Raw genomic sequence first — 27800 nt, 5'->3', positions numbered from 1 at the left:
AATACACTGACACACACACACACCAATACACTCACACGCACACCAATACACTCACACACACACACACCAATACACTGACACACACACACCAATACACTGACACACACACACCGATACACTGACACACACACCAATACACTGACACACACACACCAATACACTGACACACACCAATACACTGACACACACCAATACACTGACACACACACACACCAATACACTCACACGCACACCAATACACTCACACACACACACCAATACACTGACACACACCAATACACTGACACACATACCGATACACTGACACACACACCAATACACTGACACACACACACACACCAATACACTCACACACACACCGATACACTGACACACACACACCAATACACTGACACACACACCGATACACTGACACACATACCGATACACTGACACACACACAACAATACACTGACACACACACACCGATACACTGACACACACACACACCAAATACACTTACACACACTAATACACTGACTCACACACACCAATACACTGACACACACACCGATACACTGACACACACACAACAATACACTGACACACACACCGATACACTGACACACACACACACCAATACACTGACACACACACACCAATACACTGACACACACACCAATACACTGACACACACACCAATACACTGACACACACACACCGATACACTGACACACACACACCAATACACTGACACACACCAATACACTGACACACACCAATACACTGACACACACACACACCAATACACTCACACGCACACCAATACACTCACACACACACACCAATACACTGACACACACCAATACACTGACACACATACCGATACACTGACACACACACCAATACACTGACACACACACACACACCAATACACTCACACACACACCGATACACTGACACACACACACCAATACACTGACACACACACCGATACACTGACACACATACCGATACACTGACACACACACAACAATACACTGACACACACACACCGATACACTGACACACACACACACCAAATACACTTACACACACTAATACACTGACTCACACACACCAATACACTGACACACACACCGATACACTGACACACACACAACAATACACTGACACACACACCGATACACTGACACACACACACACCAATACACTGACACACACACACCAATACACTGACACACACACCAATACACTGACACACACACCAATACACTGACACACACACACCGATACACTGACACACACACCAATACACTGACACACACACCAATACACTGACACACACACCAATACACTGACACACACACCGATACACTGACACACATACCGATACACTGACACACACCAATACACACACACCGATACACTGACACACACCAATACACTGACACACACACCAATACACTGACACACACACGGACACACTGACTCACACACGCCAATACACTGACACACACACCGATACACTTACTCACACACACCAATACACTGACACACACACCGATACACTTACTCACACACACCAATACACTGACACACACACACCAATACACTGACACACCCACCGATACACTGACACACACCAATACACACACACCGATACACTGACTCACACACACCAATACACTGACACACCCACCGATACACTGACACACACACCAATACACTGACACGCACGCACACTGGCACGTGTACACACACTCCCACACCCTACCACATGCAGGAATCTCAAGCGAGGACGTCACCGTGCACGGCTTCGTGGGTCACGGCATCACGCTGGCCTGCGACTCATCCGACACGGGCACGCAAGTCACGTGGACTAAGGACGACGGTGAGAGTCGCGCGGAATCGTTGTGTGGATGTCAAAGTGCAGCTTAGCTCCCAGTGGCTTCCTGTTGTGTTTGCTGAACTTCTTTCGCACCGTACGTATCCAACCATGCTAATGTATGTGTGTTAAACTTCTTTCGCACCGTACGTATCCAACCATGCTAATGTGTGTGTGTTGAATTTATTTTGCACCGTACGTAGCCAACCCTGCTAAAGTATCATTTGTTGCCAGTGTATTTTACCTGGTAAGATAAAAAAAAATAGTTTAGTTTTATGTGTAGATTTTTGTAAGTGATCTGTTTACCGTTCCCATAAATTGTCACTCCTATCTTGTTTATTATGTCGTATGTAACGTCCCTGACTCCGTGCCCCGGTGCTGGACATCTGTGAAACAAAGAGCTTCATAGATCATTGGATTCCTCATCCTGGAGTCCAAGTAACGATTCACATTCTGACTGGCACACTTTTGTGGGAGATTTGCACTCCAGAGCAGCGTCTGCAAAAAGGGGCGACTCACAGTCATAGACACGTGATAGAGTAGACACGTGATAGAGACACGTGATAGAGTAGACACGTGATAGAGTAGACACGTGATAGAGGAGACACGTGATAGAGTAGACACGTGATAGAGGAGACACGTGATAGAGTAGACACGTGATAGAGGAGACACGTGATAGAGGAGACACGTGATAGAGTAGACACGTGATAGAGTAGACACGTGATAGAGGAGACACGTGATAGAGTAGACACGTGATAGAGGAGACACGTGATAGAGTAGACACGTGATAGAGTAGACACGTGATAGAGGAGACACGTGATAGAGGAGACACGTGATAGAGTAGACACGTGATAGAGGAGACACGTGATAGAGTAGACACGTGATAGAGTATACACGTGATAGAGGAGACACGTGATAGAGGAGACACGTGACAGAGGAGACACGTGACAGAGGAGACACGTGATAGAGGAGACACGTGATAGAGTAGACACGTGATAGAGGAGACACGTGACAGAGTAGACACGTGACAGAGGAGACACGTGACAGAGTAGACACGTGATAGAGTAGACACGTCATAGAGGAGACACGTCATAGAGTAGACACGTGATAGAGGAGACACGTGATAGAGTAGAAACCCTCTCAGCCACGGTTATTGGTTCCTAGAAACTGGTCGCCAAGAGAATGGGTCGATAAGCGAGTCGAGGAAATGCACATTAAAGGCGTAATTTGAACCGATAGCATCGAAGGTAACCCTTTGCAGCTCCCAAAAACACTGACTTTATAATGTTGACACGATGGATATTCTTTATTTGAAGCTTTCGTGACCGCAGTAATTCAAACTCTTTAGATCATTCGGTAAAGTCACGTAGGTAGAAAAAACAATAGAGCACGACGTTTCGATCGCCACACAAGCAACCGAATTCAGGTGAAGACCTACGTTACTAAAGAGTGCGATGGATATTAATACGCAAAAAATACTTACGAAATTATAAACAAGTAATTTTAAATGAAACGTGGTTAATCAATGCATTAATTGTATTTACTGTACCTACAACAGCACGTCATTAACTGGGGAACGGTCAGTAAGCGAACACATTGGGCTCTATGTAGGAATTACACTACTATACACTACCCTATACACTACACTACTATACACTTCCCTATACACTACCCTATACACTACCCTATACACTACATTACTCTACACTACCCTATACACTATGCTACGATACACTACATTCCTATACACTACACTGCTATACACTACACTACTATACACTACAAATCATACTACTATACGCTACGCTACTATACACTACACATTATACTACTATACGCTACGCTACTATACACTACACTACATACTAAACTACTGCACTCTATGCTACTATACTCTACGCTCCTATATACTACACTATACACTACACATTGGACTCTATGGAGGCCCGTCGATAAGCGATTAGTCGTTAACAGGGGTGGACCTTAAGAAGGGGTCTACTTTACAGTACATTATAAATACTTTTTATATATTTTTTATGTATATATAGGGACGTGCGGGCAGGGGAGGCAGAGCCTTACCTATCATACTCCAATGATAATAGTTGTTACAAAAAGTAAAAAAAGAATAATCAAATCAAGTAAATATTAAGATTTTTCCACTGATCTGTGTCATAAATGACATTTCTGTACGATTCCAAAAAAATTTATAGTCAAAATCGCCAAATTTGCAGAGCTCCGCTGCAAATACAGGAAGAGATGCGAGGTGAGGCAGCGACGAGCTCAGCCTCCCCTCTGATTGCGCAACCCCTCAGAAACTGGATGGAGGACGGGCAATAAGCGTGTGCCTGTTACTATCTCAGTATGTCACCAATGTGATGTTTGTAGACCCCTTCATTTCATGTCCTCGCCTTCCATACTCCAGGTAACTTATTTCACGTATGTGTATAAAGATATTTAGGCTCGCTGGTCTCGTCATGAAACTGCAATGAAAAAGCACCAGGGGAGGCAGCTATCACATCTGCCTCACTGAGGGGGACGTGTCTAACACGCCCCCCTCAGTGAGTACACGCCCCCCCCCCTCAGTGAGGCCACGCCCCCCCCTCAGTGTGTGAATCTGGCTCTGACACTAGCCAGTGCCTCCCCAGCCATTGACCTCACCGCACGTCACTGATAGAGAGAGCTAAAGTCTTTATTGAACAAGTCATGTTCGTTGTAACGTTCTGACCGCGTGCCCCCCACCCCCCCCCCCCCGACTGGACATCTGTGAAACAAAAGAGCTTCACGGCTCATCGGATTGCTCCTCCCGCAGCGTCAATAAAAGTCTCTGATGAATCGTTGAGCGCCGCGCCGCCGTCGGGCGCGCTACGAAAGTGGGTGCACACGTTGCAAATGTTTTTTGTTTTCTACCTCTCCTTCTTCTTCTGTACAGAGGTCGTCGCCTCGAGATGGGGCACAAACACCGTTTACAACGATAGGAATGTGGAGCTTGTGAGCAGCACCTCCGGAGGGATGCTATACTCCCTCCGGCTGAAGAGCATGATGATGAGCCGCAAAGGAACCTACAAATGCAATATCAACACCAACAAGGGGTCAACAACAACAATCATCAAGCTGATTGTGCACGGTGAGTGCCACCCCGAGGTTGTGGCTAGGAGATGTTAACTACCTTGCTTGATATGCAAGGAGGTCGTGGGTTCGATCCCGACGCTGACGATGCCTGTTGCATATTTGGAGTTTGCGTGTGTCTCTCTCTCTCTCTCATTGTTCATTACGGTGGCTAGGAGATGTTAACTACCTCGCCTGGTAGGCAGGAAGTCGTGGGTTCGATCCCGACCGTGACGATGCCTGCTGCTGCTGTATATTTGGAGTCTGCGTCTCTCTCCCCATGGTCGCGTGGATTTTTCTCCAGTTCTTCCGCTTTTCCCCTCTACGTTTAGAATGGACGTCACCACCACGCATTGATACTTATTTGGCTGCTACATGAAATTCCACGTGATGATGATAAGCCACTTCGTTGAGCTATCATTTGTACCCAGAGAGCGCTGTATATATCAGTGGGCCTTTGCCTAGTAAAATAGAAAATAGTTTAGTTTCATTTGTATGTATTTTTTTTCCAAAGTTATTTGTTTACCTTTCCTATACCTTTCACTCCTATCGTGTTTCTGTATCGTTTGTTGGCGTTGTAACCCTCTGACCCCGTGGGCGCCCTCTTAGCTGGAGCATCTCACGGGATTCCTCCAGCCACGATAAAAAAAAATTAACATCCCCCTTCTGTCTTTCTTCCCCCTTTACCCAGAATCCCCCAAGATCATTCTACCCGACGTCCTCTTGGACGGCTCCGATGAAGCCTCCGTCGCCTGCCAGACACCGAAGAGCGTCAGCTTAGCAGACATGTCGTGGAAGCTGTCCAACGGAACAATGAGGCAGCAGAAAAACTACCTGAACAAAACGTTGACGGCCTTTCTCAAGCCGACGCGGGAGATGCACGGGCAGACCTTGACGTGCTCCGTCGAATTCTCCGGCGGCGTGGGGAAAGTGGAGCAGTCGGTCGTGCTCGACGTCAAGTGTGAGTTGTTGATGCTCGTGAAAGTGGGGGGCAGGGGGGGGTGGGGGGTGGGGGCGGGGTGCACATTGCTGCTGGGCAGATTGGGAGCCGCGTCGACCCTCCGGCAACAATGGGGGAGCAGAGCAACGCTCGCAACAACAACGACGAGCGGAGCGCTTGGCTGCAAGAATGCAACGAGTTGGCAGTATATGATGCATCGTCTTTGAAACTGATTGGTCCATACCAGAGACATGCTGCTGTTCACCACAAGCACTGCGTGTGGTTAGTGCAGACATGATTCCTTGCAAAAGGTTTCAGTTTGGTGTTTTAACATCAGAAAGGGGAAAACCTATTCTTCTTAGAATGCAGTGTATAATATTGTATAGTGTATAGTAGTTTATAGTGTAGTGTATAGTATAGAAGTGTATAGTGTAGTGTATAGTAGTGTAGTGTTTAATGTAGTGTATAGTAGTGTATAGTGTAGTGTATAGTAGTGTAGTGTATAATGTAGTGTATAGTAGTGTATAGTGTAGCGGTGTATCGTAATGTAGTGCTGGAATCTATCACCAGGGAAAGGGAGGTGTGGACCGCCACACTACTCAACACGCTGCTATAGTGTAGTAGTGTATAGTGTATAGATATGTATAGTGTAGTGTATAGTAGTGTATGGTATAGTGTATAAGTGTATTGTGTTGTATATAGTAGTGTATAGTAGTGTATAGTGTATAAGTGTATTGTGTTGTATATAGTAGTGTATAGTATAGTGTATTAGTGTATAGTGTAGTAGTGCTGGAATCTGTCGCCAGGGAAAGGGAGGTGGGTATGGTCCGTTGGTGTACCATTCTGCCCCTAAACCGGACATCTGTGAAAAAGAGCTTCATAGCTCATCAGATTCCTCATGTGGTCTAAATAGAGATTGTGATTCAGAGACCCGGAGACCTGAGACGCGGATCACCCACAGGGTCACTCCACGAGACAGAGAGCGAAACAGCTGTTAGACTCACACGCACATTTTTGTGTGTTGTTGTTATTTACGGGAGCGCTGATTTGTATTTAACATGTAATTGTAGTCGGCTTTCGCGACCAATGTTTAACCATAACAGAGGTAAAAAATTTTTGGGGGGGGGGCGGGGTAGATCGTATAAATACATAAATGTGTGCGTTAAACCCGTCACCACCACCCCGACACAGCCTAATCAGCAAGCGTTTGTCACGTAAACAAAACGTACCAATTCATTACTCGTACAGCACTCACCGGTTGTGTGTTGGAGAGTAAACCTACAACATTAACCATTACAGTGTTGTGTATAGTGTAGTGTATAGTGTTGTGTATAGTGTAGTGTATAGTGTAGTATACTAGTAGAGCACTCGCCGGTTCTGTGTTGGAGATTAAACCAACATCATTAACCATTACAGTATTGTGTATAGTGTAGTGTATAGTGTAGTGTATAGTGTAGTGTATAGTGTAGTATACTAGTAGAGTACTCGCCGGTTGTGTGTTGGAGAGTAAACCCACTACGACATTTACAATTCCAGTACCGTGACGTTTCGCCAGTAATCACAATAACCAGCATCATCAGGCCAGAGCTAAATTTATCTCAATTGGCTACGTCCTGTTTTTCGTGACAAACCCTTGCTGATTGGCTGTGTCGGGTGGTGGCGGGTTTAACGCACACCACATTTAGATTTACGGGATCTAACCCCCCAAAAAACCTCTATTAAGGATAATATTGGTCGCGAAAACCGTACTACTACTGCTACGTGTTAAAAAAAATCCTCTATTTATGGATGATTTTTCTCTCCCGCCCCCCCCCCTTTTTTTGTTGCTTAGACCTGACTCTGACGATCGCGGACAGTGGCGGCCCCCATCGCGAAGGTCAAGAGAGTGTCAATCTCACTTGCAAAGCCGAGGGCAACCCCATGGCCACGAGCTACTCCTGGACAATGTGAGCCACGCGGACACAGAAACTAAGATGTTAACTCCCTTGCCTGGTATGCAGGAGGTCGTGGCTTCGATCCCGACCCTGACGCCTGCTGTATCTTTGGAGTCTGCGTGTCTCTCTCTCCCCGTGGTCGCGTGGATTTTTACACGTGACGATGATAATTAGAAGGCAACTTCGTTGAGCTATCATTTGTGATTGGCAGGGTCGCTACTGAAAAATAGCCACGTAGCTCAGTGGGGCCTTACACCTGGTAAAATAAAAAATAGTTGAGTTCAGTTTAGCTCCTACTAATGACCTGCTGACCCTGACCCCCTGCCCCCCCCCTAATATATGGAAGAAAGTGGGCGTGGCATTGGTCGATGGGGGCGTATCTTTGCCCGTAAACGGTCTTGTGAAATCGCAAATCTCGGTTCATTACGCTATCGAATTCGGCTCAGTCGATCCCGGCAATTCAGCTCAAAGTCGATCGGGCAGCCGTCTTGAAAATGTCCGATGTTATGTTAAATTACATTTTACAGTCGGACACGAGACTTTAAGTACAAAAACGGGCACGAGAATATCATAAACAAACGTCAAAAATGACCGGGTTAATCGCTGCGTCGCTTCATTACCAATCGATCCATGGATCGACTAATGACGTGGACCCGACCCCCCACCCCTTCATTTGATTGGCTAATAGCAAGATCGGTAAGTCCAGTTTGCTTTGTTAGCACAGCGCCCCCTCGTGGCGGTCACGGTGTTTATCCATAATAAGAGGGGTTTTTTGGGTTAGATCGCATATAAGGGGACGTCCATAAATGACGTCACGCGATTTTGGACGATTTTTGCCCCCCCCCCTCGTCACACATGGTGTTGTTTGCATTTGGACTGCTTGTGTTGTGGTTATTGCAAACATGATGCCTTGAATAAAGGTGTCAGTTTTCGTGCCAGTTAAAAGGGTAAAACCTATTCCTATATCTTGTTACTGGCAAAGGAGGTCTCATAATCTAAATGCTCACCCCGAGCCCTCAATACTCTGATAGTACGCTGTTTTTGAGTTGTACGCCTTTTGGCATCTTCTGGTCCAACACCAATGGAGACTAGGCTCTAAGAAAAGCCGTCTCGGGTGTGAACCAATCAAATTCAAGGACAGTGCCAATATTATTATCAGAGTTGTCTTTTTTGTTTGCATTTTGACTGCTTGTGTTGTGGTTATTGCAAACATGATGCCTTGAATAAAGGTGTCAGTTTTTGTGCCAGTTAAAAGGGTAAAACCTATTCCTATATCTTGTTACTGGCAAAGGAGGTCTCATAACATAAATGTGTCGTTAAACCCGCCACCACCCAACAGCTAATTAGTAAAAGTTTTTCACGTAAACAAAACGTGCCAATTCGTTACTGATCCAGCCACACACCGGTTGTGTGTTGGAGAGCAAATCCACTACAACATTTACAATCTGAGTATGACGTTTTGCCAGTAATTATAACCGGCATCTTCAGGAGACAGATTTGTGGAGAAGTCCTCCTGTTTTGTTCTCAAATATGTTAGACATACCCAAGGGATGTCTAACATCGTTACAAATGAGTACAGCTTATATCTCGTTTTACACGGGTGGGGGGAAGGAGGGGGTGTGAGTTGTATTCTTGAAAAAACTGCGAATGACTCGAAACCTCATAAGTTTCCCATAATTTCCTCCGTAATGAATAGAAGGAAGTCTTTGTCGGTCGAACCTCATTCTCACGTCTACACATTTCACCGGTTAGCGCAGTACACGCAGTTTTTTCATATGTACAACACTACCACACGTGCATTAAAGACAGTCACAGCCCTATTTAAAGAAAGAACACTTGTTCAAAAAAAAGTTGAACAAAAAATATGTCTTGAACACGTTCGTGAGTAAGATGCTTGAGTGTGGCGATGTACTTGGGGGGCTGGTGGAGGGGAAGGAATGGAGAATGGCACTGTCAACTGGTGAAATGAATCCACAACAGAATGAATTATACATTATATTAATGTGGAAGGAAGCCGGTCAGGGTTCAAGGGGTGGCGATCCACAAATCCTGTCTTTAGGTCTTGGAATCACGTGATGGGATCACTTTACCAATTTAAAAATGTGTTTTCAAAAATGTCACAAGCTTGATCCACGGTTAATTCATGCTTGAACACATAAACACAGGAGATTAAATCGGTCGATTCCCATTTAATCGAGCATTGGATGGTAAAACAATTCGTTGATTTCTGTTCTAATATTCCTTATATGGGTAAAGCCACGCCCAATTACTCCATATATGGGCCAAAAACATTAACATAATTTATAATTCATTCTGTTGCCGATTCATTTGATCCGATTACAGCACGCGTGGAGGAAGAGATGCTGACTGATGCAACTGGCCGAGCTCGTGGTTGTCAGTACATGCACTCTTCTACTTATGAACATTCGACTTACGGACTTTCAGAGATACAAACAAACCCGTCCGTATGTCCAGTTGCTGCTTGTTTGGACCGAGAGCCGTAAGTTAAACCGCCGCACAATAGATGGCGGTGGTAGCATCTAAATCTGTAGAACGTGAAGAACCAGTGGCATCTACAGCTCCAGAACGTGAAGAACCAGTGGCATCTACATCTACAGAACGTAAAGAACCAGTGGCATCTACATCTACAAAACATGAAGAACCAGTGGCGTCTACATCTGCAGAACGTCATGAACCAGTGGCATCTACATCTACAGAACGTGAAGAACCAGTGGCATCTACATCTGCAGAATGTGAAGAACCAGTGACATCTACATCTACAGAACATGAAGAACCAGTGGCATCTACATCTACAGAACGTGAAGAACCAGTGGCATCTACATCTCCAGAACGTGATGAACCAGTGGCATCTACATCTACAGAACGTGAAGAACCAGTGGCATCTACATCTGCAGAACGTGAAGAACCAGTGGCATCTACATCTACAGAACGTGGAGAACCAGTGACATCTACATCTGCAGAACATGAAGAACCAGTGTCATCTACATCTGCAGAACGTGAAGAACCAGTGACATCTACATATACAGAACGTGATGAACCAGTTGCATCTACATCTGCAGAACGTGAATAACCTGTGGCATCTACATCTGCAGAACGTGAAGAACCAGTGGCATCTACATCTGCAGAACATGAAGAACCTGTGGCATCTACATCTGCAGAACATGAAGAACCAGTGGCATCTACATCTACAGAACGTGAAGAACCAGTGGCATCTACATCTAAAGAACGTGAAGAACCAGTGGCATCTACATCTGCAGAACCTGAAGAACCAGTGGCATCTACATCTGCAGAACGTGAAGAACCAGTGGCATCTACATCTGCAGAACGTGAAGAACCAGTGACATCTACATCTGCAGAACCTGAAGAACCAGTGACATCTACATCTGCAGAACGTGAAGAACCAGTGACATCTACATCTGCAGAACCTGAAGAACTGGTGGCATCTACATCTACAGAACATGAAGAACCAGTGGCATCTACATCTGCAGAACGTGAAGAACCAGTGACATCTACATCTGCAGAACCTGAAGAACCGGTGGCATCTACATCTACATAACATGAAGAACCAGTGGCATCTACATCTCCAGAACGTGATGAACCAGTGGCATCTACATCTACAGAACGAGAAAAACCAGTGGCATCTACATCTGCAGAATGTGAAGAACCAGTGGCATCTACATCTAGAGAACGTGAAGAACCAGTGACATCTACATCTGCAGAACATGAAGAACCAGTGGCATCTACATCTACAGAACGTGAAGAACCAGTGGCATCTACATCTAAAGAACGTGAAGAACCAGTGGCATCTACATCTATAGAACGTGAAGAACCAGTGGCATCTACATCTACAAAACATGAAGAACCAGTGGCGTCTACATCTGCAGAACGTCATGAACCAGTGGCATCTACATCTACAGAACGTGAAGAACCAGTGGCATCTACATCTGCAGAATGTGAAGAACCAGTGACATCTACATCTACAGAACATGAAGAACCAGTGGCATCTACATCTACAGAACGTGAAGAACCAGTGGCATCTACATCTCCAGAACGTGATGAACCAGTGGCATCTACATCTACAGAACGTGAAGAACCAGTGGCATCTACATCTGCAGAACGTGAAGAACCAGTGGCATCTACATCTACAGAACGTGGAGAACCAGTGACATCTACATCTGCAGAACATGAAGAACCAGTGTCATCTACATCTGCAGAACGTGAAGAACCAGTGACATCTACATATACAGAACGTGATGAACCAGTTGCATCTACATCTGCAGAACGTGAATAACCTGTGGCATCTACATCTGCAGAACGTGAAGAACCAGTGGCATCTACATCTGCAGAACATGAAGAACCTGTGGCATCTACATCTGCAGAACATGAAGAACCAGTGGCATCTACATCTACAGAACGTGAAGAACCAGTGGCATCTACATCTAAAGAACGTGAAGAACCAGTGGCATCTACATCTGCAGAACGTGAAGAACCAGTGGCATCTACATCTAAAGAACGTGATGAACCAGTGGCATCTACATCTAAAGAACGTGAAGAACCAGTGGCATCTACATCTACAAAACATGAAGAACCAGTGGCGTCTACATCTGCAGAACGTCATGAACCAGTGGCATCTACATCTACAGAACGTGAAGAACCAGTGGCATCTACATCTGCAGAATGTGAAGAACCAGTGACATCTACATCTACAGAACGTGAAGAACCAGTGGCATCTACATCTACAGAACGTGAAGAACCAGTGGCATCTACATCTCCAGAACCTGATGAACCAGTGGCATCTACATCTACAGAACGTGAAGAACCAGTGGCATCTACATCTGCAGAACGTGAAGAACCAGTGGCATCTACATCTACAGAACGTGGAGAACCAGTGACATCTACATCTGCAGAACATGAAGAACCAGTGTCATCTACATCTGCAGAACGTGAAGAACCAGTGACATCTACATATACAGAACGTGATGAACCAGTTGCATCTACATCTGCAGAACGTGAATAACCTGTGGCATCTACATCTGCAGAACGTGAAGAACCAGTGGCATCTACATCTGCAGAACATGAAGAACCTGTGGCATCTACATCTGCAGAACATGAAGAACCAGTGGCATCTACATCTACAAAACGTGAAGAACCAGTGGCATCTACATCTAAAGAACGTGAAGAACCAGTGGCATCTACATCTGCAGAACGTGAAGAACCAGTGGCATCTACATCTGCAGAACGTGAAGAACCAGTGGCATCTACATCTACAGAACGTGGAGAACCAGTGACATCTACATCTGCAGAACATGAAGAACCAGTGGCATCTACATCTGCAGAACGTGAAGAACCAGTGACATCTACATATACAGAACGTGATGAACCAGTGGCATCTACATCTGCAGAACGTGAAGAACCAGTGGCATCTACATCTGCAGAACGTGAAGAACCAGTGACATCTACATCTGCAGAACCTGAAGAACCAGTGACATGTACATCTGCAGAACGTGAAGAACCAGTGACACCTACATCTGCAGAACCTGAAGAACTGGTGGCATCTACATCTACAGAACATGAAGAACCAGTGGCATCTACATCTGCAGAACGTGAAGAACCAGTGACATCTACATCTGCAGAACCTGAAGAACCGGTGGCATCTACATCTACATAACATGAAGAACCAGTGGCATCTACATCTCCAGAACGTGATGAACCAGTGGCATCTACATCTACAGAACGTGAAGAACCAGTGGCATCTACATCTGCAGAATGTGAAGAACCAGTGGCATCTACATCTAGAGAACGTGAAGAACCAGTGACATCTACATCTGCAGAACATGAAGAACCAGTGGCATCTACATCTACAGAACGTGAAGAACCAGTGGCATCTACATCTAAAGAACGTGAAGAACCAGTGGCATCTACATCTATAGAACGTGAAGAACCAGTGGCATCTACATCTGCAGAACGTCATGAACCAGTGGCATCTACATCTACAGAACGTGAAGAACCAGTGGCATCTACATCTGCAGAATGTGAAGAACCAGTGACATCTACATCTACAGAACATGAAGAACCAGTGGCATCTACATCTACAGAACGTGAAGAACCAGTGGCATCTACATCTCCAGAACGTGATGAACCAGTGGCATCTACATCTACAGAACGTGAAGAACCAGTGGCATCTACATCTGCAGAACGTGAAGAACCAGTGGCATCTACATCTACAGAACGTGGAGAACCAGTGACATCTACATCTGCAGAACATGAAGAACCAGTGTCATCTACATCTGCAGAACGTGAAGAACCAGTGACATCTACATATACAGAACGTGATGAACCAGTTGCATCTACATCTGCAGAACGTGAATAACCTGTGGCATCTACATCTGCAGAACGTGAAGAACCAGTGGCATCTACATCTGCAGAACATGAAGAACCTGTGGCATCTACATCTAAAGAACGTGATGAACCAGTGGCATCTACATCTAAAGAACGTGAAGAACCAGTGGCATCTACATCTACAAAACATGAAGAACCAGTGGCGTCTACATCTGCAGAACGTCATGAACCAGTGGCATCTACATCTACAGAACGTGAAGAACCAGTGGCATCTACATCTAAAGAACGTGAAGAACCAGTGGCATCTACATCTACAAAACATGAAGAACCAGTGGCGTCTACATCTGCAGAACGTCATGAACCAGTGGCATCTACATCTACAGAACGTGAAGAACCAGTGGCATCTACATCTGCAGAATGTGAAGAACCAGTGACATCTACATCTACAGAACATGAAGAACCAGTGGCATCTACATCTACAGAACGTGAAGAACCAGTGGCATCTACATCTCCAGAACGTGATGAACCAGTGGCATCTACATCTACAGAACGTGAAGAACCAGTGGCATCTACATCTGCAGAACGTGAAGAACCAGTGGCATCTACATCTACAGAACGTGGAGAACCAGTGACATCTACATCTGCAGAACATGAAGAACCAGTGTCATCTACATCTGCAGAACGTGAAGAACCAGTGACATCTACATATACAGAACGTGATGAACCAGTTGCATCTACATCTGCAGAACGTGAATAACCTGTGGCATCTACATCTGCAGAACGTGAAGAACCAGTGGCATCTACATCTGCAGAACATGAAGAACCTGTGGCATCTACATCTGCAGAACATGAAGAACCAGTGGCATCTACATCTACAGAACGTGAAGAACCAGTGGCATCTACATCTAAAGAACGTGAAGAACCAGTGGCATCTACATCTGCAGAACCTGAAGAACCAGTGGCATCTACATCTGCAGAACGTGAAGAACCAGTGGCATCTACATCTGCAGAACGTGAAGAACCAGTGACATCTACATCTGCAGAACCTGAAGAACCAGTGACATCTACATCTGCAGAACGTGAAGAACCAGTGACATCTACATCTGAAGAACCTGAAGAACTGGTGGCATCTACATCTACAGAACATGAAGAACCAGTGGCATCTACATCTGCAGAACGTGAAGAACCAGTGACATCTACATCTGCAGAACCTGAAGAACCGGTGGAATCTACATCTACATAACATGAAGAACCAGTGGCATCTACATCTAAAGAACGTGAAGAACCAGTGGCATCTACATCTATAGAACGTGAAGAACCAGTGGCATCTACATCTACAAAACATGAAGAACCAGTGGCGTCTACATCTGCAGAACGTCATGAACCAGTGGCATCTACATCTACAGAACGTGAAGAACCAGTGGCATCTACATCTGCAGAATGTGAAGAACCAGTGACATCTACATCTACAGAACATGAAGAACCAGTGGCATCTACATCTACAGAACGTGAAGAACCAGTGGCATCTACATCTCCAGAACGTGATGAACCAGTGGCATCTACATCTACAGAACGTGAAGAACCAGTGGCATCTACATCTGCAGAACGTGAAGAACCAGTGGCATCTACATCTACAGAACGTGGAGAACCAGTGACATCTACATCTGCAGAACATGAAGAACCAGTGTCATCTACATCTGCAGAACGTGAAGAACCAGTGACATCTACATATACAGAACGTGATGAACCAGTTGCATCTACATCTGCAGAACGTGAATAACCTGTGGCATCTACATCTGCAGAACGTGAAGAACCAGTGGCATCTACATCTGCAGAACATGAAGAACCTGTGGCATCTACATCTGCAGAACATGAAGAACCAGTGGCATCTACATCTACAGAACGTGAAGAACCAGTGGCATCTACATCTAAAGAACGTGAAGAACCAGTGGCATCTACATCTGCAGAACGTGAAGAACCAGTGGCATCTACATCTAAAGAACGTGATGAACCAGTGGCATCTACATCTACAAAACATGAAGAACCAGTGGCGTCTACATCTGCAGAACGTCATGAACCAGTGGCATCTACATCTACAGAACGTGAAGAACCAGTGGCATCTACATCTGCAGAATGTGAAGAACCAGTGACATCTACATCTACAGAACGTGAAGAACCAGTGGCATCTACATCTACAGAACGTGAAGAACCAGTGGCATCTACATCTCCAGAACCTGATGAACCAGTGGCATCTACATCTACAGAACGTGAAGAACCAGTGGCATCTACATCTGCAGAACGTGAAGAACCAGTGGCATCTACATCTACAGAACGTGGAGAACCAGTGACATCTACATCTGCAGAACATGAAGAACCAGTGTCATCTACATCTGCAGAACGTGAAGAACCAGTGACATCTACATATACAGAACGTGATGAACCAGTTGCATCTACATCTGCAGAACGTGAATAACCTGTGGCATCTACATCTGCAGAACGTGAAGAACCAGTGGCATCTACATCTGCAGAACATGAAGAACCTGTGGCATCTACATCTGCAGAACATGAAGAACCAGTGGCATCTACATCTACAAAACGTGAAGAACCAGTGGCATCTACATCTAAAGAACGTGAAGAACCAGTGGCATCTACATCTGCAGAACGTGAAGAACCAGTGGCATCTACATCTGCAGAACGTGAAGAACCAGTGGCATCTACATCTACAGAACGTGGAGAACCAGTGACATCTACATCTGCAGAACATGAAGAACCAGTGGCATCTACATCTGCAGAACGTGAAGAACCAGTGACATCTACATATACAGAACGTGATGAACCAGTGGCATCTACATCTGCAGAACGTGAAGAACCAGTGGCATCTACATCTGCAGAACGTGAAGAACCAGTGACATCTACATCTGCAGAACCTGAAGAACCAGTGACATGTACATCTGCAGAACGTGAAGAACCAGTGACACCTACATCTGCAGAACCTGAAGAACTGGTGGCATCTACATCTACAGAACATGAAGAACCAGTGGCATCTACATCTGCAGAACGTGAAGAACCAGTGACATCTACATCTGCAGAACCTGAAGAACCGGTGGCATCTACATCTACATAACATGAAGAACCAGTGGCATCTACATCTCCAGAACGTGATGAACCAGTGGCATCTACATCTACAGAACGTGAAGAACCAGTGGCATCTACATCTGCAGAATGTGAAGAACCAGTGGCATCTACATCTAGAGAACGTGAAGAACCAGTGACATCTACATCTGCAGAACATGAAGAACCAGTGGCATCTACATCTACAGAACGTGAAGAACCAGTGGCATCTACATCTAAAGAACGTGAAGAACCAGTGGCATCTACATCTATAGAACGTGAAGAACCAGTGGCATCTACATCTGCAGAACGTCATGAACCAGTGGCATCTACATCTACAGAACGTGAAGAACCAGTGGCATCTACATCTGCAGAATGTGAAGAACCAGTGACATCTACAGAACATGAAGAACCAGTGGCATCTACATCTACAGAACGTGAAGAACCAGTGGCATCTACATCTCCAGAACGTGATGAACCAGTGGCATCTACATCTACAGAACGTGAAGAACCAGTGGCATCTACATCTGCAGAACGTGAAGAACCAGTGGCATCTACATCTACAGAACGTGGAGAACCAGTGACATCTACATCTGCAGAACATGAAGAACCAGTGTCATCTACATCTGCAGAACGTGAAGAACCAGTGACATCTACATATACAGAACGTGATGAACCAGTTGCATCTACATCTGCAGAACGTGAATAACCTGTGGCATCTACATCTGCAGAACGTGAAGAACCAGTGGCATCTACATCTGCAGAACATGAAGAACCTGTGGCATCTACATCTAAAGAACGTGATGAACCAGTGGCATCTACATCTAAAGAACGTGAAGAACCAGTGGCATCTACATCTACAAAACATGAAGAACCAGTGGCGTCTACATCTGCAGAACGTCATGAACCAGTGGCATCTACATCTACAGAACGTGAAGAACCAGTGGCATCTACATCTAAAGAACGTGAAGAACCAGTGGCATCTACATCTACAAAACATGAAGAACCAGTGGCGTCTACATCTGCAGAACGTCATGAACCAGTGGCATCTACATCTAAAGAACGTGATGAACCAGTGGCATCTACATCTAAAGAACGTGAAGAACCAGTGGCATCTACATCTACAAAACATGAAGAACCAGTGGCGTCTACATCTGCAGAACGTCATGAACCAGTGGCATCTACAGAACGTGAAGAACCAGTGGCATCTACATCTGCAGAATGTGAAGAACCAGTGACATCTACATCTACAGAACGTGAAGAACCAGTGGCATCTACATCTACAGAACGTGAAGAACCAGTGGCATCTACATCTCCAGAACCTGATGAACCAGTGGCATCTACATCTACAGAACGTGAAGAACCAGTGGCATCTACATCTGCAGAACGTGAAGAACCAGTGGCATCTACATCTACAGAACGTGGAGAACCAGTGACATCTACATCTGCAGAACATGAAGAACCAGTGTCATCTACATCTGCAGAACGTGAAGAACCAGTGACATCTACATATACAGAACGTGATGAACCAGTTGCATCTACATCTGCAGAACGTAAATAACCTGTGGCATCTACATCTGCAGAACGTGAAGAACCAGTGGCATCTACATCTGCAGAACATGAAGAACCTGTGGCATCTACATCTGCAGAACATGAAGAACCAGTGGCATCTACATCTACAAAACGTGAAGAACCAGTGGCATCTACATCTAAAGAACGTGAAGAACCAGTGGCATCTACATCTGCAGAACGTGAAGAACCAGTGGCATCTACATCTGCAGAACGTGAAGAACCAGTGGCATCTACATCTACAGAACGTGGAGAACCAGTGACATCTACATCTGCAGAACATGAAGAACCAGTGGCATCTACATCTGCAGAACGTGAAGAACCAGTGACATCTACATATACAGAACGTGATGAACCAGTGGCATCTACATCTGCAGAACGTGAAGAACCAGTGGCATCTACATCTGCAGAACGTGAAGAACCAGTGACATCTACATCTGCAGAACCTGAAGAACCAGTGACATCTACATCTGCAGAACGTGAAGAACCAGTGACATCTACATCTGCAGAACCTGAAGAACTGGTGGCATCTACATCTACAGAACATGAAGAACCAGTGGCATCTACATCTGCAGAACGTGAAGAACCAGTGACATCTACATCTGCAGAACCTGAAGAACCGGTGGCATCTACATCTACATAACATGAAGAACCAGTGGCATCTACATCTCCAGAACGTGATGAACCAGTGGCATCTACATCTATAGAACGTGAAGAACCAGTGGCATCTACATCTGCAGAATGTGAAGAACCAGTGGCATCTACATCTAGAGAACGTGAAGAACCAGTGACATCTACATCTGCAGAACATGAAGAACCAGTGGCATCTACATCTACAGAACGTGAAGAACCAGTGGCATCTACATCTAAAGAACGTGAAGAACCAGTGGCATCTACTTCTATAGAACGTGAAGAACCAGTGGCATCTACATCTGCAGAACGTCATGAACCAGTGGCATCTACATCTACAGAACGTGAAGAACCAGTGGCATCTACATCTGCAGAATGTGAAGAACCAGTGACATCTACATCTACAGAACATGAAGAACCAGTGGCATCTACATCTACAGAACGTGAAGAACCAGTGGCATCTACATCTCCAGAACGTGATGAACCAGTGGCATCTACATCTACAGAACGTGAAGAACCAGTGGCATCTACATCTGCAGAACGTGAAGAACCAGTGGCATCTACATCTACAGAACGTGGAGAACCAGTGACATCTACATCTGCAGAACATGAAGAACCAGTGTCATCTACATCTGCAGAACGTGAAGAACCAGTGACATCTACATATACAGAACGTGATGAACCAGTTGCATCTACATCTGCAGAACGTGAATAACCTGTGGCATCTTCATCTGCAGAACGTGAAGAACCAGTGGCATCTACATCTCCAGAACGTGATGAACCAGTGGCATCTACATCTACAGAACGTGAAGAACCAGTGGCATCTACATCTGCAGAACGTGAAGAACCAGTGGCATCTACATCTACAGAACGTGGAGAACCAGTGACATCTACATCTGCAGAACATGAAGAACCAGTGACATCTACATCTGCAGAACATGAAGAACCAGTGTCATCTACATCTGCAGAACGTGAAGAACCAGTGACATCTACATATACAGAACGTGATGAACCAGTTGCATCTACATCTGCAGAACGTGAATAACCTGTGGCATCTACATCTGCAGAACGTGAAGAACCAGTGGCATCTACATCTACAGAACGTGGAGAACCAGTGACATCTACATCTGCAGAACATGAAGAACCAGTGTCATCTACATCTGCAGAACGTGAAGAACCAGTGACATCTACATATACAGAACGTGATGAACCAGTTGCATCTACATCTGCAGAACGTGAATAACCTGTGGCATCTACATCTGCAGAACGTGAAGAACCAGTGGCATCTACATCTGCAGAACGTGAAGAACCAGTGGCATCTACATCTACAGAACGTGGAGAACCAGTGACATCTACATCTGCAGAACATGAAGAACCAGTGTCATCTACATCTGCAGAACGTGAAGAACCAGTGACATCTACATATACAGAACGTGATGAACCAGTTGCATCTACATCTGCAGAACGTGAATAACCTGTGGCATCTACATCTGCAGAACGTGAAGAACCAGTGACATCTACATCTGCAGAACGTGAAGAACCAGTGACATCTACATATACAGAACGTGATGAACCAGTTGCATCTACATCTGCAGAACGTGAATAACCTGTGGCATCTACATCTGCAGAACGTGAAGAACCAGTGGCATCTACATCTGCAGAACATGAAGAACCTGTGGCATCTACATCTGCAGAACATGAAGAACCAGTGGCATCTACATCTACAAAACGTGAAGAACCAGTGGCATCTACATCTAAAGAACGTGAAGAACCAGTGGCATCTACATCTGCAGAACGTGAAGAACCAGTGGCATCTACATCTGCAGAACGTGAAGAACCAGTGGCATCTACATCTACAGAACGTGGAGAACCAGTGACATCTACATCTGCAGAACATGAAGAACCAGTGGCATCTACATCTGCAGAACGTGAAGAACCAATGACATCTACATATACAGAACGTGATGAACCAGTGGCATCTACATCTGCAGAACGTGAAGAACCAGTGGCATCTACATCTGCAGAACGTGAAGAACCAGTGACATCTACATCTGCAGAACCTGAAGAACCAGTGACATGTACATCTGCAGAACGTGAAGAACCAGTGACACCTACATCTGCAGAACCTGAAGAACTGGTGGCATCTACATCTACAGAACATGAAGAACCAGTGGCATCTACATCTGTAGAACGTGAAGAACCAGTGACATCTACATCTGCAGAACCTGAAGAACCGGTGGCATCTACATCTACATAACATGAAGAACCAGTGGCATCTACATCTCCAGAACGTGATGAACCAGTGGCATCTACATCTACAGAACGTGAAGAACCAGTGGCATCTACATCTGCAGAATGTGAAGAACCAGTGGCATCTACATCTAGAGAACGTGAAGAACCAGTGACATCTACATCTGCAGAACATGAAGAACCAGTGGCATCTACATCTACAGAACGTGAAGAACCAGTGGCATCTACATCTAAAGAACGTGAAGAACCAGTGGCATCTACATCTATAGAACGTGAAGAACCAGTGGCATCTACATCTGCAGAACGTCATGAACCAGTGGCATCTACATCTACAGAACGTGAAGAACCAGTGGCATCTACATCTGCAGAATGTGAAGAACCAGTGACATCTACATCTACAGAACATGAAGAACCAGTGGCATCTACATCTACAGAACGTGAAGAACCAGTGGCATCTACATCTCCAGAACGTGATGAACCAGTGGCATCTACATCTACAGAACGTGAAGAACCAGTGGCATCTACATCTGCAGAACGTGAAGAACCAGTGGCATCTACATCTACAGAACGTGGAGAACCAGTGACATCTACATCTGCAGAACATGAAGAACCAGTGTCATCTACATCTGCAGAACGTGAAGAACCAGTGACATCTACATATACAGAACGTGATGAACCAGTTGCATCTACATCTGCAGAACGTGAATAACCTGTGGCATCTACATCTGCAGAACGTGAAGAACCAGTGGCATCTACATCTGCAGAACATGAAGAACCTGTGGCATCTACATCTAAAGAACGTGATGAACCAGTGGCATCTACATCTAAAGAACGTGAAGAACCAGTGGCATCTACATCTACAAAACATGAAGAACCAGTGGCGTCTACATCTGCAGAACGTCATGAACCAGTGGCATCTACATCTACAGAACGTGAAGAACCAGTGGCATCTACATCTAAAGAACGTGAAGAACCAGTGGCATCTACATCTACAAAACATGAAGAACCAGTGGCGTCTACATCTGCAGAACGTCATGAACCAGTGGCATCTACATCTAAAGAACGTGATGAACCAGTGGCATCTACATCTAAAGAACGTGAAGAACCAGTGGCATCTACATCTACAAAACATGAAGAACCAGTGGCGTCTACATCTGCAGAACGTCATGAACCAGTGGCATCTACAGAACGTGAAGAACCAGTGGCATCTACATCTGCAGAATGTGAAGAACCAGTGACATCTACATATACAGAACGTGATGAACCAGTGGCATCTACATCTGCAGAACGTGAAGAACCAGTGGCATCTACATCTGCAGAACGTGAAGAACCAGTGACATCTACATCTGCAGAACCTGAAGAACCAGTGACATGTACATCTGCAGAACGTGAAGAACCAGTGACACCTACATCTGCAGAACCTGAAGAACTGGTGGCATCTACATCTACAGAACATGAAGAACCAGTGGCATCTACATCTGCAGAACGTGAAGAACCAGTGACATCTACATCTGCAGAACCTGAAGAACCGGTGGCATCTACATCTACATAACATGAAGAACCAGTGGCATCTACATCTCCAGAACGTGATGAACCAGTGGCATCTACATCTACAGAACGTGAAGAACCAGTGGCATCTACATCTGCAGAATGTGAAGAACCAGTGGCATCTACATCTAGAGAACGTGAAGAACCAGTGACATCTACATCTGCAGAACATGAAGAACCAGTGGCATCTACATCTACAGAACGTGAAGAACCAGTGGCATCTACATCTAAAGAACGTGAAGAACCAGTGGCATCTACATCTATAGAACGTGAAGAACCAGTGGCATCTACATCTGCAGAACGTCATGAACCAGTGGCATCTACATCTACAGAACGTGAAGAACCAGTGGCATCTACATCTGCAGAATGTGAAGAACCAGTGACATCTACAGAACATGAAGAACCAGTGGCATCTACATCTACAGAACGTGAAGAACCAGTGGCATCTACATCTCCAGAACGTGATGAACCAGTGGCATCTACATCTACAGAACGTGAAGAACCAGTGGCATCTACATCTGCAGAACGTGAAGAACCAGTGGCATCTACATCTACAGAACGTGGAGAACCAGTGACATCTACATCTGCAGAACATGAAGAACCAGTGTCATCTACATCTGCAGAACGTGAAGAACCAGTGACATCTACATATACAGAACGTGATGAACCAGTTGCATCTACATCTGCAGAACGTGAATAACCTGTGGCATCTACATCTGCAGAACGTGAAGAACCAGTGGCATCTACATCTGCAGAACATGAAGAACCTGTGGCATCTACATCTAAAGAACGTGATGAACCAGTGGCATCTACATCTAAAGAACGTGAAGAACCAGTGGCATCTACATCTACAAAACATGAAGAACCAGTGGCGTCTACATCTGCAGAACGTCATGAACCAGTGGCATCTACATCTACAGAACGTGAAGAACCAGTGGCATCTACATCTAAAGAACGTGAAGAACCAGTGGCATCTACATCTACAAAACATGAAGAACCAGTGGCGTCTACATCTGCAGAACGTCATGAACCAGTGGCATCTACATCTAAAGAACGTGATGAACCAGTGGCATCTACATCTAAAGAACGTGAAGAACCAGTGGCATCTACATCTACAAAACATGAAGAACCAGTGGCGTCTACATCTGCAGAACGTCATGAACCAGTGGCATCTACAGAACGTGAAGAACCAGTGGCATCTACATCTGCAGAATGTGAAGAACCAGTGACATCTACATCTACAGAACGTGAAGAACCAGTGGCATCTACATCTACAGAACGTGAAGAACCAGTGGCATCTACATCTCCAGAACCTGATGAACCAGTGGCATCTACATCTACAGAACGTGAAGAACCAGTGGCATCTACATCTGCAGAACGTGAAGAACCAGTGGCATCTACATCTACAGAACGTGGAGAACCAGTGACATCTACATCTGCAGAACATGAAGAACCAGTGTCATCTACATCTGCAGAACGTGAAGAACCAGTGACATCTACATATACAGAACGTGATGAACCAGTTGCATCTACATCTGCAGAACGTAAATAACCTGTGGCATCTACATCTGCAGAACGTGAAGAACCAGTGGCATCTACATCTGCAGAACATGAAGAACCTGTGGCATCTACATCTGCAGAACATGAAGAACCAGTGGCATCTACATCTACAAAACGTGAAGAACCAGTGGCATCTACATCTAAAGAACGTGAAGAACCAGTGGCATCTACATCTGCAGAACGTGAAGAACCAGTGGCATCTACATCTGCAGAACGTGAAGAACCAGTGGCATCTACATCTACAGAACGTGGAGAACCAGTGACATCTACATCTGCAGAACATGAAGAACCAGTGGCATCTACATCTGCAGAACGTGAAGAACCAGTGACATCTACATATACAGAACGTGATGAACCAGTGGCATCTACATCTGCAGAACGTGAAGAACCAGTGGCATCTACATCTGCAGAACGTGAAGAACCAGTGACATCTACATCTGCAGAACCTGAAGAACCAGTGACATCTACATCTGCAGAACGTGAAGAACCAGTGACATCTACATCTGCAGAACCTGAAGAACTGGTGGCATCTACATCTACAGAACATGAAGAACCAGTGGCATCTACATCTGCAGAACGTGAAGAACCAGTGACATCTACATCTGCAGAACCTGAAGAACCGGTGGCATCTACATCTACATAACATGAAGAACCAGTGGCATCTACATCTCCAGAACGTGATGAACCAGTGGCATCTACATCTATAGAACGTGAAGAACCAGTGGCATCTACATCTGCAGAATGTGAAGAACCAGTGGCATCTACATCTAGAGAACGTGAAGAACCAGTGACATCTACATCTGCAGAACATGAAGAACCAGTGGCATCTACATCTACAGAACGTGAAGAACCAGTGGCATCTACATCTAAAGAACGTGAAGAACCAGTGGCATCTACTTCTATAGAACGTGAAGAACCAGTGGCATCTACATCTGCAGAACGTCATGAACCAGTGGCATCTACATCTACAGAACGTGAAGAACCAGTGGCATCTACATCTGCAGAATGTGAAGAACCAGTGACATCTACATCTACAGAACATGAAGAACCAGTGGCATCTACATCTACAGAACGTGAAGAACCAGTGGCATCTACATCTCCAGAACGTGATGAACCAGTGGCATCTACATCTACAGAACGTGAAGAACCAGTGGCATCTACATCTGCAGAACGTGAAGAACCAGTGGCATCTACATCTACAGAACGTGGAGAACCAGTGACATCTACATCTGCAGAACATGAAGAACCAGTGTCATCTACATCTGCAGAACGTGAAGAACCAGTGACATCTACATATACAGAACGTGATGAACCAGTTGCATCTACATCTGCAGAACGTGAATAACCTGTGGCATCTTCATCTGCAGAACGTGAAGAACCAGTGGCATCTACATCTCCAGAACGTGATGAACCAGTGGCATCTACATCTACAGAACGTGAAGAACCAGTGGCATCTACATCTGCAGAACGTGAAGAACCAGTGGCATCTACATCTACAGAACGTGGAGAACCAGTGACATCTACATCTGCAGAACATGAAGAACCAGTGACATCTACATCTGCAGAACATGAAGAACCAGTGTCATCTACATCTGCAGAACGTGAAGAACCAGTGACATCTACATATACAGAACGTGATGAACCAGTTGCATCTACATCTGCAGAACGTGAATAACCTGTGGCATCTACATCTGCAGAACGTGAAGAACCAGTGGCATCTACATCTACAGAACGTGGAGAACCAGTGACATCTACATCTGCAGAACATGAAGAACCAGTGTCATCTACATCTGCAGAACGTGAAGAACCAGTGACATCTACATATACAGAACGTGATGAACCAGTTGCATCTACATCTGCAGAACGTGAATAACCTGTGGCATCTACATCTGCAGAACGTGAAGAACCAGTGGCATCTACATCTGCAGAACGTGAAGAACCAGTGGCATCTACATCTACAGAACGTGGAGAACCAGTGACATCTACATCTGCAGAACATGAAGAACCAGTGTCATCTACATCTGCAGAACGTGAAGAACCAGTGACATCTACATATACAGAACGTGATGAACCAGTTGCATCTACATCTGCAGAACGTGAATAACCTGTGGCATCTACATCTGCAGAACGTGAAGAACCAGTGACATCTACATCTGCAGAACGTGAAGAACCAGTGACATCTACATATACAGAACGTGATGAACCAGTTGCATCTACATCTGCAGAACGTGAATAACCTGTGGCATCTACATCTGCAGAACGTGAAGAACCAGTGGCATCTACATCTGCAGAACATGAAGAACCTGTGGCATCTACATCTGCAGAACATGAAGAACCAGTGGCATCTACATCTACAAAACGTGAAGAACCAGTGGCATCTACATCTAAAGAACGTGAAGAACCAGTGGCATCTACATCTGCAGAACGTGAAGAACCAGTGGCATCTACATCTGCAGAACGTGAAGAACCAGTGGCATCTACATCTACAGAACGTGGAGAACCAGTGACATCTACATCTGCAGAACATGAAGAACCAGTGGCATCTACATCTGCAGAACGTGAAGAACCAATGACATCTACATATACAGAACGTGATGAACCAGTGGCATCTACATCTGCAGAACGTGAAGAACCAGTGGCATCTACATCTGCAGAACGTGAAGAACCAGTGACATCTACATCTGCAGAACCTGAAGAACCAGTGACATGTACATCTGCAGAACGTGAAGAACCAGTGACACCTACATCTGCAGAACCTGAAGAACTGGTGGCATCTACATCTACAGAACATGAAGAACCAGTGGCATCTACATCTGCAGAACGTGAAGAACCAGTGACATCTACATCTGCAGAACCTGAAGAACCGGTGGCATCTACATCTACATAACATGAAGAACCAGTGGCATCTACATCTCCAGAACGTGAT

The 27800-nt window shown here is 45.2% G+C and overlaps 1 protein-coding gene across 2 annotated transcripts in view; it reads left to right on the top strand.

The window, feature by feature from the left end:
* LOC116955875 (nectin-4-like) overlaps nt 1-27800 on the top strand; it is a 73416-nt gene that overhangs the window by 16937 nt on the left and 28679 nt on the right. For both annotated transcript variants that reach the window (XM_032977205.2, XM_032977204.2), the window contains exons 3-6: nt 1766-1873; nt 4797-4991; nt 5664-5933; nt 7744-7858. In XM_032977205.2, the coding sequence (XP_032833096.2) occupies nt 1766-1873; nt 4797-4991; nt 5664-5933; nt 7744-7858 (688 nt within the window). The remainder of the gene's footprint in view (nt 1-1765; nt 1874-4796; nt 4992-5663; nt 5934-7743; nt 7859-27800) is intronic.

Source organism: Petromyzon marinus, chromosome 62, assembly GCF_048934315.1.
Source record: "Petromyzon marinus isolate PM22_M1 ecotype Great Lakes invasive population chromosome 62, UKy_Petmar_22M1.pri1.0, whole genome shotgun sequence".
NCBI classification, from domain to species: domain Eukaryota; kingdom Metazoa; phylum Chordata; class Hyperoartia; order Petromyzontiformes; family Petromyzontidae; genus Petromyzon; species Petromyzon marinus.
The sequence above is the reverse complement of the archived record's forward strand: the minus strand, read 5'-3'. Positions and strand labels throughout refer to the sequence as shown.